The sequence below is a fragment of the Mirounga angustirostris genome, unplaced genomic scaffold (assembly GCF_029215605.1).
Source record: "Mirounga angustirostris isolate CCGP_5_RB_7025 unplaced genomic scaffold, mMirAng1.0.hap1 SCAF_14, whole genome shotgun sequence".
NCBI classification, from domain to species: Eukaryota; Metazoa; Chordata; class Mammalia; order Carnivora; family Phocidae; genus Mirounga; species Mirounga angustirostris.
The window spans coordinates 39,597,159-39,614,051 of NW_026991722.1; the positions used below are offsets into that span (position 1 = coordinate 39,597,159).

The window sequence follows — 16,893 nt, forward strand, 5'->3', positions numbered from 1 at the left end:
GACTATTGCCTATGATTAGAATTCTGAGAACACACCTCCCTGCACTCTCTGTCCCCCTTGCCCAGCCGTATTAACAATATTTCTCACCCCCTGACCTATTATATACCTTACTCATTTATTGTATTTATCATTGTCTCCTGCTACAATGTAAGATTCAGGAGGATAGAGATTTTTATCTGGCCTATTTATTGACTTCTCCCCAGCATCTAGGATAACGCCTCCACCTAATAGATGCTAAAAAAAAGTCCTGAGAATATGAATGAAAGTTCTCCTATTTCCTCCTGATGCCCCACAGACACATGCTGAGAGATCTGCCTCATTATAGCTTTTAATTCCTTTTCAAGTTTCTCAAGTGTTAGATTGTAAAGAGCATTCAGAAAAGTGACTACCAAGAAACACTATGTCTTTGCCTTGAGTACATATGGTCTTTTATTCTAAACTGGAAACAACAACTCCAGAATGGAGCACAAGTGTCATCAATATTGGAAGTATATAAAGAGCAATAGATCCTGGAAATTTTTAGGAATACGTTCAAAGTTCTTTGCAAATCCCCCAAATTGTGGATACCATGATGGTATATTCTTCTCATGAACTTCATACAGAGCAATAAAAAGGAAAGAAGGAAGCCACATGTGGCTCCAGATGCCACCTGGCTTGTCGCCAGGCTCACTGGTTGGATTGGAGGCTCACCCCCTGGCCCAGCGCCGCTCTGCTCATGCTTCACACTTGTGTGGCAGTAACGCCACAAATTACCGCAGCTCACGAGCCCTCGGCATCACCCACATACTGTTGAAACCAAGGATATCAATTCTGTGAGAGCCCAAGGTCCACTGTATTATTTTGCCCTACCTGCAAGACTTTTAAACACTAATTTTTTTAAAAATTAGCTCCCCCAGGTCGCTCCGCGTTCGTTTTAGAATATCACGTGTGTGGGTGTTAATTACAGCTCAGTGACAAGGTTATTCCTGTGAAACACAAAATGAGCAATCATTTGTAACAGAGTAAATTTTCACTTTGAGACCAAATTACAGATAAGCGTCCGTTCGGTTTGATTTTGGTCATCGGGTAACAAACTCTCGATGTGAACAAAAAATGAAAAAGAAAAAATAACATGTGTTTGTTTTCATCTGTGAGCTGATTTTTCGACATGTATTCTAGTTGAAGGAAACCTTCTGCCATGGTAACTTTTGCCCCCAATGATAATGATCAGAAGCCTTTGACAAAGAAGAGTGGGCGTAAGGAAAGGGGGATGCTGTCGCCACGGTGACAGCCGGCCAGCATAAACGTCTCACATCTCTTCCGTTTATCGTGTATTTTAGGGCAATTCAAGCTGCTGGAACAAGACCGAGATATAAAGGAGCCAGTGCAATATTTCAACAGTGTGGAGGAGGTGGCCAAAGCATTTCCTGAGCGCGTGTACGTCATGGAGGAAATAACATTCAACGTGAAGGTAGCTCTAGAAGAACCAAATATTTATCCTCACTGAAATAATTTAACTTTCAGGTCATTGTGTACACAGTACGTTCCCCTCTGTGCCTCGTAGGAGAGTTCCGTCCTCCTAATGGGTTCGTGTCAGTGGCCAAAACTGGTCTTTTTAAGAACCGTATGAGCTGTAGCTGATCTGACTCTCCCAACAGGTTACGATGTTAACACTATCTCTTGTTAGAACAACTGTCGAGGCAGATCAAAAGGGTTTTGTTTTTTTTTTAATTTGGACTTTATTCTCTAATATGTAACAGTTGTTTGGCCAGCTCCTCTGTGGGGTGGATGCTCCGCTTGTGGGAGCAAAAGCAAAAGGCTTATGACACAACTAATACCGCATACTTAAAGAAAAAGAGAGAAACTTTCAGAGTACGCCCAGACACCGGCTTATATTCATTCCATTCTCTGCAGACTATCTCTGTCGGTACACACAGGGAAAATTGATGTGTAGAATGTTGCCCAGTAGGTATTTATCGATCTTGGTTCATCAGAGAAAAGCTGAATAGTGTTTACTGTGCTGTGTTCTGTGTTCGTTTTGTGTTCTTATGGGGACAGTTCTGTCCCCGGCTACATAGTGAGCGAGCTCCTTTGATTAGATCTGCTGTTAACCAGGGAAGCAATGTCACTGAGGCGCAACCTCTGCCTGTGAATCCACTGTGTTTTCTTCAGCAACACCCACAGTTATGCTACAACATTCTCAAAAGTGTTCACATTGAAAGCATTAACCTCATTTCAGCAGGAAGTCCAACTAAGTCACATTCCCTAAACATTTCAATATTTGGGGGGCAAGATGCCTGTTTGTTAGCAATTCACTCTATATGAAAAACAGACTGTGGGGTATCTTAGTCCAAGAATGTAACAGTGTCTTTGTGGATGAGTCACTCCACCCACACTCCTCAGGAAAGGGGGAAAATGCCCAAGACAGCCTCTTTACTGGAGCAGTGGTCCTGCCCATTTGATCGGCTAAGCCAAGTCATCCTTCCAGTTCTAAAATACAGCTGCTATCGGGGCGCGTGGGAGGCTCAGATGGTTAAGCGTCTGCCTTCGGCTCAGGTCATGGTCCCAGGGTCCTGGGATCGAGCCCCGCATCGGGCTCCCTGCTCCGCGGGGAGCCTGCTTCTCCCTCTCCCACTCCCCCTGCTTGTGATCCCTCTCTCGCTGTGTCTCTCTCTGTCAAATAAATAAAATCTTTAAAAAAAAAAATGCACACTTTGCGGGGCGCCTAGGTGGCTCAGTCATTAAGCGTCTGCCTTCAGCTCAGGTCATGATCCCGGGGTCCTGGGATCGAGTCCCACATCGGGCTCCCTGCTCGGCGGGAAGCCTGCTTCTCCCTCTCCCACTCCCCCTGCTTCTCCCTCTCCCTCTACTGTTGCCCCTGCTTGTGCTCTCTCGCTCTCTGTCAAAAAATTAAAAATGAAAAAAAAACTAAATACAGCTTTCTTTGGTTTTATTAGTAAAATGCGTAAATTTTGTGTCCTGTTAAATTCTTTACTAGCTAAATTATGCTGGTATTCAAAAATATTTATAACTTTTAAGCCCTTCAGTAACTTAGTCTATGAGTCCTCAAGACAACTTAAACTTACCTTGAAGATTTGTGAAAACATGTTCATTTTTAAACATACCAAGATTCTTTGGTCAGAAGTTCATCAAATCCTATTTGATTCTTGTCTTGATAGGATTTAAATCTTTCCTTAAAGCTTCTATTTAAAATTTCCTAAGTGGAAAAAAAAAATTGTCTACAAAGAAAGCTCATACTTTTTAAGCTGTTTTCTAAAAACCTTGTATTTGCTGATAAATCATGAGAAATCAAGCATAAAAATTTATGATTTTTTAAAGATTTTGTCAAGTATTAAAATTTAACAGTCTTTTGTGGTATGTAGTACTTGTAAAAGATTTTTTTAAATGCCTCTAGCACCTGTTTTGTGTGTGTGTGAATTTGTATGAAATCAGCAATGATTGAAAGAATAATACTGAAATCTGGGCGCCTGGGTGGCTCAGTTGGTTAAGCGACTGCCTTCGGCTCAGGTCATGATCCTGGAGTCCCTGGATCGAGTCCTGCATCGGGCTCCCTGCTCGGCGGGGAGTCTGCTTCTCCCTCTGACCCTCCTCCCTCTCATGCTCTCTGTTGCTCATTCTCTCTCTCGCAAATAAATAAAATCTTAAAAAAAAAAAAAAAAGAATAATATTGAAATCAATACAGTTTGATGGTTTTGGTTTTTTTTTTTTTATAGAATACCAGGATTGACTTAGTTTACTCAAACATACATAATAGAGATGCCATTTAAAAATTCAGCACAGGAATGTGAATGTATTTAACACTGCTGACCTGTACACTTAAAAATGGTTAAGATGATAAATTTTATCTTATGTATATATTAGCACAATTTTTCTAAAAAAGCCAAAAAAAATTTCAAAGGCACAGACAAATGGGTAAGTGTATGGACTATAAGTTTACAGCATCCATAGAGCTGACTGGACTTGGGTTGAGTTCCTGTGCTATGCATACATAAATATTTAATACCTCTCGTCTATTACTTATGAAGTTTTAAGATGCTATCACATCCATCCGGCATTAATCATTAGGACATCGTTCAATTATATTCAAAGAAGAATTGATCAAGGAACCTCAGGAAATTTGTACAAAGAAAAACACAAATGTCTGTGTGCCTAGTGAATAAATACCCAAGTAAATAAATAAACCAAGGAGGTTTATGGAAAAGATGTCTGGGTACTACCTGGACCACCCTCCACCCCCAAAACACAATGTTGGAAGTCGTGGTCTGTAAGAATTGATCATAATGTGCATGTGTGCAGTGCTTAATGGGAGAGCTAAGTGGTATGCTTGGTTACTACTTTGCCTGGAGAGGAAGAAAAAAAATTTTAAATAGTACAACAGGGGCGCCTGACTGGCTCAGTTGGTAGAGCATGCGACAGTTCAAGGCCCATGTTGGTCATAGGGCTTACTTAAAAAAACACAACAGTACCACATTCTCACAAATACAGCTATTATAAATAGTATTAAATAGATAGTGTTAATTATTATATACATATAGATATTATCCAGAAAGCAATTTTTTAAGTGATAACAGAATTCAGACCTCCTTGCAAAACTTCACCCTCTACTCCATTTCAAATATAGCATAAATTAGACCAAGAGGATAAACAACAGAAGAAATGACTTGCAGTTAAGAATTGGCAGCTAACAGACATCTTGGGAGTCAAAAGGCACAATTATTAATTGAAATAAAGAAAAATATATATATATATTAGAGAGAGAGAGTCATATATACTTATAATAACAAATAGAAATGAAGCATAGTAACGCTGTGGAGTAGAACAGAGGTGTTGAAAGATTGGGAACTCTATAGTGGTTGTTACTTTCAAGACTGTAGCAGAATTTTATCTAAAATTTAATGGATAGGATTAGTATTGTTCACAAATTTATTTAAAATTAAGCCATTCCTGGGGCACCTGGCTGGCTCAGTTGGTGGAGTGTGCGACTCTTGATCCTGGGGTCATGAGTTCGAACCCCACGTTGGGTGAAGAGATTACTTTTAAAAAAATTAAAAATAAGCCATTCCTTTTATCTTGAAGTTAAATGTCTTGAAGATGCCTTGATGTGCCTGATTGCCCCATCATTGATTAACTTGCATTAAGTGAATTAACATGTTAAATGTTTAATTCTTTTTTTTTTTAAAGATTTTATTTATTTATTTGAGAGAGAGAGAGAGAATGAGAGAGAGCACATGAGAGGGGGGAGGGTCAGAGGGAGAAGCAGACCCCCTGCCGAACAGGGAGCCCGATGCAGGACTCGATCCCGGGACTCCAGGATCATGACCTGAGCCGAAGGCAGTCGCTTAACCAACTGAGCCACCCAGGCGCCCTTAAATGTTTAATTCTTTAACCAGCAAATATATTTTAAAGCACCTCCTGTATGTCTAGCCAATGGGAACAAATAGTGAATATGCAAACCCTGGAGGTTATCATCAATTGAAGTGGCAGACAATAAATACACAAGTACAAATACTACCTCCAAATAAAGAGATCAAGGAGACAATTGGGTGTACAAGTTTGGAGCTTGGGGCAAGGAATGGACTTAGATGTTTGGGGCTCATCAGCTCCTAGATGGCATTTGAAGCTGTAGAGCTAGTTGAGTTCACACCTACATCTGTGGTTCTCAATCAGGGTGATTTTTTTTTCCCTCCCAGGGACATTTGATAATGTCAGGATACAATTTTGATTGCTACAGCTTGGGGAAGGGTGAGTGCTACTGGCTTCTAGTGCATAGAGGACAAGGATGCTGCTAAAAATCCTAGAGTGCACAGGAGAGCCCCACATCAAAGAATAATCTGGCCCAAAATGTCAGTAATGCCAAAGCTGAGAAACTCTGACCTAGACACTAGATAAAGAAGAGAAGAGACCAAGGAATGAGCCCTGGAACACCCCAGCATTGGGGTCCAAGAGAGATTGCAGGGAGTAACAATGAGATAGAAAGATGGTGGAGCATGTGGATAGACGCTCGAAGAAGCCAAATAAATGGCTTTAAAAAGTGTTTCAAAGAGGAATGGACAACAGTGTCAAGCACTACTTACTGAATGAGTTAGAGGAGGACTGGGAGCCAACCGTTAAATTCAGCAGAATGGAAGTCTTGTTAGCCTTGACAGGAAGAAAATAGTAATCAGCTCAGAGACCCGGAAAGTAAGTTTACCAGGGAAGTACAGTAGGATGGTCCCAGAGTTTTGTCAAAGTATATGCATTTCAAGTGAGATTACTCAGCACCAACTTTTTTTCTTTGGCTTCCTGGATGCAGATACAGAATAAACAGAGCATTAGGTTTAATCAGAGTTGGGGCTCTACTGGATGAGTATAACAGAAATTAGCAAAGATGTAGATGAAGTGTGCCCTAGAGTGACAGGTAGTGATGAGCCATAGACTCCTCACTGGTTAAAGAAGTATGAATACAAGAAGTGTAACCCCAGTGAAAACTAGAGATCCTAACGGGGTTAAGGAACTTCTGAAGTGGTTAAGAAAGTGATGTGCAAAATTGGTAGAGTATAAAATGCTTGAAATTGGACTTTACGGAATAATGTAGGAAATGGCAGGAGTAGCTGAATAATACAGGAAATGGCAGGAGTAACTATTTTTTCAAATCTAAGTATGTCCGGGGCGCCTGGCTGGCTCAGTCCGGGGAACACGCGACTCTTGATCTCGGGGTTGTGAGTTTGAGCCCCATGTTGGGTGTGGAGATTACTAAAATAAATAAACCTAAAAAAAAATAGACAAAAACAAGTCTAAGTATATCCATTTGAGTGGGCAACTAAGGTGGTAGGAACAGAAAATGGAAGACGAGATGATCAAGGAAATGAAAGAATATGTGGACCGGTAGCCTCTTGCTCATCATTTGTGTTCATTGGCTCCAATCCCTCCAATCCCTCCTAAGCATTCGATATTTCAAAACAGCAAAAAAAAACCAAACCAAACCAAAACAAAACAGCAGTCACTAGCCTCTTTCATTGTCTCCTTTATCCATCTAGTTCCCATGGTGAGAGTTCTGTTTTTGTTTACCTGCTTTACTGCATTTTTTTAAAAAGATTTATTTATTTATTTTGAGAGAGAGAGCACAGGAGCAGGGTGAGGGGAAGGGTAGAGGGAGAAAGAGAGAGAATCTCAAGCGGGAGCCCGACATGGGGCTTGATCCTACGACCCTGAGATCATGACCTGAGCCAAAATCAAAAGTGGGACACTCAACCAACTGAGCCACCCAAACACCCCTACGTATTTGTTTTTAACTGTAATGGGAATTTTCTTTCTTAATTGTTTGTTTTAATTTTTCATCAGCCATCTCTATCGTCGTGTTTACTTCCAAAGTCAGCAGATGTCCTATGTCAGTTGGGTACCCCAACTAAAGACTCATTCCTCTACCTTTTAGTAAGAAAAATCGCCGCATGAATAATTTTCAGGCATGCACCTTTCCTAAAACAAGCTCCCGTGATCTAAAGAGCATATTGGACTGTGTAGTGTAGCTCAGGCTCTGGATTCGGAGCTAAGTTCACACACTGAGTTCAGGCATTGGACTGTGACCACAGAAAGGTCATATGACCCCCTCGGTCTAGGTGTCATCCTAGGTGTCATCACCTGAAAAACAGGGATGATTCTATCCTCCTCAGAGACTTTTCATGTGAATTAAATGAAGTAATGCACTAAAGTGCTCTGCAAGTGTCTAGTATAGGAGTTGGCAAACTATATCCTTGGGTAAGGCACCTTTTTGCAAATAAAGTTTTATTGGGACACAGCCACCCCGTGCATACAGGTGTTCAATGTCTATGGCTGCTCCCACATTACAATAGTAGAATTGAGTAGTTACAGCAGAGATCATATGGCACACAAGCCTAAAATTATTACTGTCCGGCCCTGTAAGAAAAAGTTTGCCAACCCCTGATTCAGAACATAAAATCATACTAAATTAAGTTTCACATTAGAAAAAAAAAAATTCCCACCACAGATTATTTCACTTACTCTTTATTTAGTACTTTGTACCCTGTACTTGATATTAAAAACTCAGTACATAGTAACTGTTGTTGTTGTTTCAAAATACCCCTTCACCTCAAATACTTTTTTGGAAACTTATTATACTGGTACCCAGTGAATTATTTCAAATGTCTTCCAGCCTTTGGACTAAGCCCAATAATGATGAGAAATTTTCCCACACATCTACTTTCTGCCATCAAAATAATGACTAACAAATTACGTCTTAATTTCACTTCCGTCTTTACTGAGACGTAAGCAGAGGGAAGAAAAGATGGCCTTCAGTTTGGCACTGGGTAACTTGCCATCCTCGGTAAGTGCGTAAGAGGTGTTCTGACTTCATGGCTCTCACCCAAAAGCTTTCTACATTAAAATTAGTGCTCTCAAGTCAGAGGGAGTCCAGATACCCTAATCTGGATGCTATAATGTTGCTATTTTCATTCCAGCTAGTGAGGTCCAAGGTTTCAGCTGTTCCAGCATAGATTTTCCCCACAGGCAAAATAACAAGTTTGCATTGTCTCAACTGGGGGAAATGCCTCACTGGGGAATAGTGAGATTTCAGGCAGACCTGGAGCATAGTCACCACTTCTGCCTACACAGACCTCTTAAGAACCATTACCATGTGGTCTGGAGCAAGAGCTGAGCCGACATTCCTGTCACCTGCATATCAGCTCGTGATTACTGGGTTTGGCACCTGTTTCTGGCAGGGATGGCAGTGTCTGGTGGCCAAGCTATCCTAATGGGAGAAGGATTGCAGTGTTGTCTTTTTTTAACAGGAAAAAAAAAAAATCCTGTAAGATTCAGAGAACTTAAATGATAGCTGAGCTTCTCCATACGAGAAACATGACCAAGAGTAAAATAAAATATTATAAATAATCCAGCACGACTAAGGAAGTTTACAGACAAGAGTTTTTATAATCATCACATTTTAGATCTGGAAAGGCCCTTAGACACCACTGAGTCCTACTCCTCCTTTTGACAAATAGGAAAACTAAGAAACAGATGTTAGCTGACTTCATTGATTCACACAAAGCCACAAAACTACTTAGGAGCAAAGCTAGGTTTCCCGATTCAATCCGGTCATCTTTGTGCTCCCCTGAATGCTATTTGTGGATTTGAGATAAGGCTCATGATTGTGATCAGAATATCCTTTCCAATGACACAGTAGCTTGCACAGTTAATTCATTTTCTTATTTAAAAATCTAAATAAATGTGTCCTATAATTATTACACAGCCAAATCCTCTGTCTTTTGTACTTTGGAAACAGCTATGGTCTCACACACAGGACTTGGCAGCTTTTATGAATATCCTACATGTAGATTTTTAGATCTTTCCTGATGCCAGTATTTAAAAAAGAAAATCCTACAAGTTAACTTGCTATCAACATCAGTGCAGCATGTGTCAAACGAACCCTTTTGAAAATAACAAAAATACCTCTGTAAAGTATTAACCCAGAATTTTTTAAGTATTACCCAGTATTATCATAGAAACCAGGCTACATACAGTTGGGCTTTTGATTGTTGCTTGAAGCGGTGTTAAAGATGGCAACAATGCACCACAGAATAAATGAGCAAGAGTTCTAAAGTTTAAGGTGAGTGGTTGGTGCAACTTGATGCTAAACTTTGGATTTTTTCCAAGGCTTCCAAGTTACTGAGAATCAGCTGTTCCCCCCCACCACCCAAGTCACAAATTTGAGACAATTGATGTGCCTTTTATCTTAACATATTAGTTACCCTTTTTAAAGTTGCCTTCTGAAAAAGGTGAAGAAATAAAGCTCTTCCTCTTCTGCCAGCTAGTTAGACTGTATCTTTTTTTTTTTTTAAAGATTTTATTTATTTGGCAGAGAGAGAGATAGCGAGAACAGGTACACAAGCAAGGGGAGTGGGAGAGGGAGAAGCACGCCTCCTGCCAAGCAGGGAGCCCGATGTGGGACTCGATCCCAGGACCCTGGGATCATGACCTGAGCCGAAGGCAGACGCCCAACCGACTGAGCCACCCAGGCGCCCTAGTTAGACTGTATCTTATTTCCATGTAAAAGTAGTTAACAAATTAAACATATGTCCTGTTAACTTTCTTTACTCCTTTTGACAGAACAGCTACACACAAGGCCTTGAGAATGTATTAATGGAGGGGTTTGGGGCGGCTTGTGATTCTACTCTTGTCATAATTATTTTATTCTCTGATATCTTTCTGATCATTTTGTCTTTTAGGCAAAAATAGCTTGCTATGTTGACTCTGTTCTGCGTCTGTTGGCCATTCTATGGCCATCCTGTAAAGTAATACAAAACAGAGGTGCTGAAACATTAGTGTTCTTTGGGGAAATTGTGTGTGTGTGTTGTTTTAAGAGTGTAGTTCAGGCACAAGCACCATTCCTAGTTTAAAATACCATTCCTAGGGTCTGTCATGACAGCTCAGAAAAAGCATCTCCTCCGCATGTTGTAAGATTATAATAATCAGAGGGGTGGGTTTTTCTTACGAGGTTTCAAAATGAATAGGGATCATTTGCTCTGACATTTTCTACCTCCTCTCTGGCACCTTTAGAGTACGAGTAATTTTAGTTAGCCAGCTTTTGGGGGAGCTGTGAATTTTATCAAAAGTTCTGTCCAAAGAACTATAATTTCATTTCAGTGTCCTGAAATGTATAATACTTTTCTGCCGTCTTAACGAGAAGTACTTGAACAAAAGTTAAACTTCTCTCCATCTCCTGAGATGTGTATGACTTTTGTCTTTATGTGGAGAGACCTTACACACTGAGAATTGGGTGTTTTATGGTCTCATTCAAATTGTTGCCTCTTATATTAGAATACCTGCCTTAATTAACCATCCCTGTTTCCAGTTTTAATTTCCACTTCTGTTATGCTGTGGGCTGGTAACCAGATTGGATGGAATTTTGATTGTATGGGAGTAAGTGTGCTGAGTTATGGCCCTTAAAGGCTTTTCTATAAGCCCTAACATCAACATCACATCTTTTTGACTGCCCAGAGGCCTTTAGCTCACTGCCTTGTTCTTGGCTGTATTCCAGAGAGATCAGAAATTATCGATTACTGTGCAACCTGAATTTTGTCAGATGTAAGAACAAATTTTTAAAATGAAGATTAAATGGATTTGGAGGTAGCCAATTTTTATTTTTACTTTCCAGTTGTTTAAAATGGCATGTTTTCTTTACCATGAGTCAGATGTCATTTATTTTCAGGATTCATTCAGAATGATAAATTGGATACAATTGTGAGATTAATTATTTCAGTGTTTGAAGATAGCCTAGTGGGTTTTGGTTTTGGTGGGGGTTTGTTTGTTTGTTTGTTTGGGTTTTGTTTTGTTTTGTTTTTGTTTTGTCATCTGAGGTTTTGAGACCTTGTCTGAAAAGCTACCAGTTGGCAAGCCCTCTCTTGTACCATCACTAATTAAATCACTGGCATTGTACTTGTCATCTTTGCCCTATTTCCTGTTGAAAAAAAGAGAGAGAGAGATACTCAGGATTGACAATTAACTCTTCATGCCCCTTTGTCCCTCATTTTCTTCCATTTTCCCAAAGGAAAGAGTTACAAAAATTGAAGTGTTGGGGGAAATGATCTAATATTAATCAAATATTAGCTATTTAATCTAGCAGTCAGATCAATCCTGATTTTTTTTCAAGAGTTGCAATTTTAACCTCTGTTACATGTTTGATCTTTAGAACAACTGTTCTTAGAAAACAGATTATCTGTTGCCAGAACCATCTGTGGGTGTGGGTGTGTGTTAAATTTTATATCAGTGTTTTAAAATGTTCCTTGACCATGGGATATTAATTCTGAATGGTATTATGAACAGTAAAACCCTGATAGTTTCCTGGATTAGACCTATTAGAGTTGTTTAGATAACACACTTTGAATTACTTCCTCTCAGGAAACATTGAAACTGGAAATGTTAACCAGGCAGGCATACCAAAGCACTTAGAACGCATTGTTTCTTTTGCTGTTAAAAAAATAAAAAAGGAAAGAAATTATGCAAATAAATCACATCTGTGGAAACCAGAGGAGACTGGCTCAATTGCCAAAGGAAGAGCATTTATTTATGAGTTTCTTCATCTGTCACTGACAGTGACCACAAGATCGGTTGGGATGTTAGTCTCATAATTTATGCAGAGCTAATTGCTAGCATTAATGATGACATCAGGTTTGGGAGCATGGAATTACAGATTGTCCCCACATATGTTATGCATTTTTATGTATGGGAGGAGGAGTAACTTCCTTTAGAAGTATACACATACACAAAAACGTAGACAAAACTGTTGAATGTGCCCAGAGAGTGACATTTAGTAAGGATAATTTTGATCTGTTTAATCTGCACACACAGTGGCTGATTGGTATCTCCTGAGCAGCATAGACACTCTCAGCTCGTCTGGTGTGTGGTACTCACTAGACCATATGATTGCTTCATTCTACAAGGTATATGTTTATAAAGGTACATTAGGAAAAATATATTAAGTATTGATTTAAAGAGCTAGGAAGAAACATACATTTTGTTATGCTTCACATTTGAGAAGCACTGTTGGCTCCTTGTGTGTTAACTGGAAATAGTTTGTTGTATGAGTGAGTGTGTGTGTGTGTGTGTGTGTTTCTGAAGTCTCCTGAGAACCCTTTCTCTCAACATCTCTGTCTCCATCCTGATCCAAATGGATGAACTGCCAAGTTTTTTACAAAGTTTCACCAGAAAGGAAGTACAGCAGTGCATCTGAGTGTTTTGGAGGCTGGTCTATCTTAAAACGGTATATATTTTTTTGAATCATTTCAGTATGTTTACTTCCTTTGGGATATAACTGTAAGGATATTTCAAGCCCTCTTCTGACAATTAAGTTTTATTCTGGGATAACACATTGAATAAAAACTTGAGCAATTCTTCAGTACAGAAGAAAGGATAATGCTTAAAGTAGTGGTTTGGGCTTGAAAACAGTAGTGGGTAGGAATAGAAACCTACATGAAAATACAGAGATGTGAGAGGCATTGTGAAACAGAATTATGAAGAATTTAAATGTTGGGGACCTGAGGGGCTTAGTTGTATCTTACTCTTGATCTCAACTCAGGTCTTGATTTCAGGGTTGTGAATTTAAGCCCGGCATGGAGCCTACTTAAAAAAAAAAAAAAAAAAGGATTTAAATGTTTTGGGGGCGCCTGGCTGGCTCAGTTGGTAGAGCGTATGACTCTTGATCTGAGGGTCATGAATTCAAGCCCTACGTTGGATGTAGAGCTTACCTAAAAAAAAAGAAGAAGAATTTAAATGTTTTTATTCACAGAAGTAATAATAACAGTAATGGCCTCCATTTATTGAGAGCTTACCACTGTGGGAAGTTGTTTAACTACATTAATTATGCTTGTGAAGTACACAGTGGTGTTCTCATTTTATAGATGAGGACACTGAGGCTCAAAAAAGTAAAATACTTTTTCTGAGGTCACCTAACAGTGAAAGCAGATTCAAACTTAGCTTGTAAGTTAGCTATAGTATTGGCCCAATTAATTTCCAGAGGCCATAGTTCTTTTCATTCGTCTATACCTGGGTTCAGCAAACTTTCTATAAAGGGACAAAGAATAAATATGTTAGCTTGTGGGCCATATAGTTACTGTTGCAGCTACTCAACACTGCCACTGTAGAGTGAAAGCCCTCATAACTTACGCATAAATGAATGGACAACAGCAGTGTCCTAATAAAGCTTTATTTACAAAGTCAGATGTTGGGTCAGATTTGGACTATGCACAGTAGTTTGCTGATCTCTGATCTGTATTGCTGTAAACATAGCTAGATGCTAGCTAAAAATAAAAGCCTTAGGGATAAACTAAAATTAGAATTAATAGCAAATGAGCCTTTTTAAGGATTCTGGTGACCAAAGTCAACGAAATAATGTAACTGAAACGTTACAGGTCCTGTAGGAAAAGAAATTCAGTCTCATATGGGCCAAGTACTGTAATTTATAAATGATTTATTAGCTTAAAAAAAACCCCCTAATCTATATTCTTTAAAACTGTCAAGGTCATAAAAATAAGGAAAGACCAAGAAACTCACAGAATCAAGGACTGGATGTGGTGTGGTATCCTGGTTTGATCCTGGAACAGAAAAAGGACATTAATAGAAAAAAAAAAAAAATGAAATCCAAATAAAGCTTTGTGGTTAAGTTAGTCGTCTTGTATTAGTGTTAATTTCTTAGTTTTGATAATGTGCCGTGGTTGTGTAGAATGTTAACAGGAGAAGTTAGACAAAGGTATACAGCTTTGCAACTTTTCTGCAGATGTGGAATTACTGCAAATAAGAAGTTAAATGGTGTTTATTTATTGTTTATTTATTTACTTAGATTCCTAAACTTAACTCTAATATAGAAGCCCAAGTGAATACTGAGTCTGAAAGTAAATACAATTAAGTTGTGGTCTTGTTAAAAATAATATTAATAACACTTAATCTGAATCAACCTAAAATGGAATTTAAACCTTAGGGGCCTGAACTGCCATTAAAATAATATTGTGCTGCTATTTATGTACTGAAAACGTCTGCTACAGGGAAATGCACTTCACTGTAGAGACAACAGAGATGTTTGTTTTTCATAGCACTAATGTGGATTGACAAATTGCTTGTTCCAAAGTTTAAAATTATATAGAGATGACCTAGAATAGTGTGTGAGAAATTATTTACAAAGATTGCCACTGCCAAGTCTTCTAAACACATACTGATGATTACTGCTCAGTAAACAACATGAACATTGCCAATCACTTTACCCAGATGCTTTTTCATTAACATAAAAGGAAAAAAATCTATCTTAGCCTTAATACAAGCCTGGTACTAAAACCTGGTAAAGGTAACATAACGGAACTATAGACTAATTTCAGCTGTGACTAAGATACATAAGTCATAGATCAAATAGTATCAAAGAGAATCATGCAGTACACTTTTAAGTGCACCATGATCATACACAGATTATTTCAGGCATGTAGGGTTGTTTTAATATTTGGGCATCTACTATTATAATATAAAACCAGGACCTCAAGGTTAAAAATAAACATATGACTGTTTTATTGGATGCGGAAATGGCATTTGATTAAAAACATTTTTTAGGGCATCTGGGTGGTTCACCTCGTTGAGCGTCCGACTCTTGCTTTCAGCTCAGGTCATGATCTCAGGGTCGTGGGATCGAGCCACGAGCTGGGCTCTATGCTCAGCCATGGGGCCCGCTTGAGATTCTCTCCCCCTTTCTCTCCCTCTCTCTGTGCTCCTCCCCCTGCTCACATGCTCTCTCTCTCTCTAAAATAAATAAATGAAATCTTAAAAAAAATTTTTTTTAATTTCTTCATAGAAACTTTTAGAAAGCTAGAATTGGACAGACATGTTACTAATATGATAAAAAAAAAATCCATCTCAAACCGATGAATTTCTCATATGATCAGTTTATAATCAAATAATTCACATTAAAATATGGAACAACATTCTCACCACCACGCTGTTGTCCAGGAAAAGGGATGAAAACTAAAAAGATGAAGATGAATTTTGCATTGGTTACATAAGATTTAATCACTTAGGAATCCCAGTGAAGTTACTGGTCATAGAGAATAGCAACAAACCATATGTGCCCTCGGCAAACGAACAGCAATGTTCAGAGATTGATAACAAAGGCAAACTTAATTACTAATAAGGGAGGGGCACCTGGGTGGCTCAGTCGTTAAGCGTCTGCCTTCGGCTCAGGTCATGATCCCAGGGTCCTGGGATCGAGCCCCGCATCGGGCTCCCTGCTCACCAGGAAGCCTGCTTCTCCCTCTCCCACTCCCCCTGCTTGTGTTCCCTCTCTCGCTGTGTCTCTCTCTGTCAAATAAATAAAAATCTTAAAAAAAAAAAAGATTTAAAAAAATTACTAATAAGGGAAATAAAACATCTCAATAAATGATGATAATTACCATGTGCCTATTTAGAAATATTTCTATGATGTCACTCCTTGCCAAAAGAGCAGGTAAAAGCACTTTCAGTAAAATTATCAATTCAAACCATAGACAATGATTGTGAAGTTCATCTGGAAAAATAGGCAAAAAAATCTAAGATTTTCCTGTTGTCATGTTTTATTTTTTTATTTTGAGATACTTGCAGTCTTAAAAAATTATTGCAAGAATGATAGAAGATCTCCCTCGACACTGTACCAGATTCACCAACTTTTAACATTTCGCCACATTTGTTTTCTCATCCTCCACCCCCGACATACACATTGGTATGCAGACACACAACTTACATTTTTCTGAATAATATCAGAGTGAATTACATACATTATGCCCTTTACACCTTAATGCATCAGTGTATATTTCCTAAGAATAAGGTTGTTTTCTTGTGTAAAAACGGTACATTCAGGAGAGTTAGCAGTGATGTGACACTCTTTATAGTCCACCAGAGTGTATTTGATGGCATTTATTCCCTTCAGTTCAGAATCCATTCCAGGCGTGCACATTGCATTGATGTTGCATTTTGTCTTTCATTCACTTTAATCTGGAGCAGTTCTTCAACCTTTCTTATCTTTCATCACATGGACGTTTTTCACAAATATGTACCAGGTATTTTATACAGTATTTCTCAGTTTGGGTTTGTCTGATATTTCTTGATAATTCGGTCCTAGTAATGCATTTTTAGGTGGAATGTTCTGTAACTGAGGTCCTGACCTTCTCAGGGAATCACATCCAGAGGCACACACATGGGGATGCCTCTCTGGTTATATTAAATATGATCACCTGGTCAAGGTGTTGTCCAGTTTCTCCACTCTTTAGTTACTTTTCCTCCCTTCGCCATCGAGAGAAGACACTTTAAGACCAGGCACATAACCTACTCCTCAATCAAACTTATCCTATAAATGAGCATCCGTTGATGTTTCTTGTATGTACCAATCTTGGATCC

At 38.9% G+C, this 16,893-nt stretch overlaps 1 protein-coding gene across 8 annotated transcripts in view; it reads left to right on the forward strand.

Moving 5' to 3' along the window:
• Positions 1–16,893, forward strand: part of GAREM1 (GRB2 associated regulator of MAPK1 subtype 1) — a 211,038-nt gene that overhangs the window by 153,238 nt on the left and 40,907 nt on the right. For all 8 annotated transcript variants that reach the window (XR_010407270.1, XR_010407269.1, XM_064577773.1 and 5 more), the window contains one exon: positions 1,320–1,450. Coding sequence is in view for 6 of the 8 variants with exons in the window: in XM_064577773.1 (XP_064433843.1) it covers positions 1,320–1,450 (131 nt within the window). In the remaining 2 variants the exon portion in view is untranslated. The remainder of the gene's footprint in view (positions 1–1,319; positions 1,451–16,893) is intronic.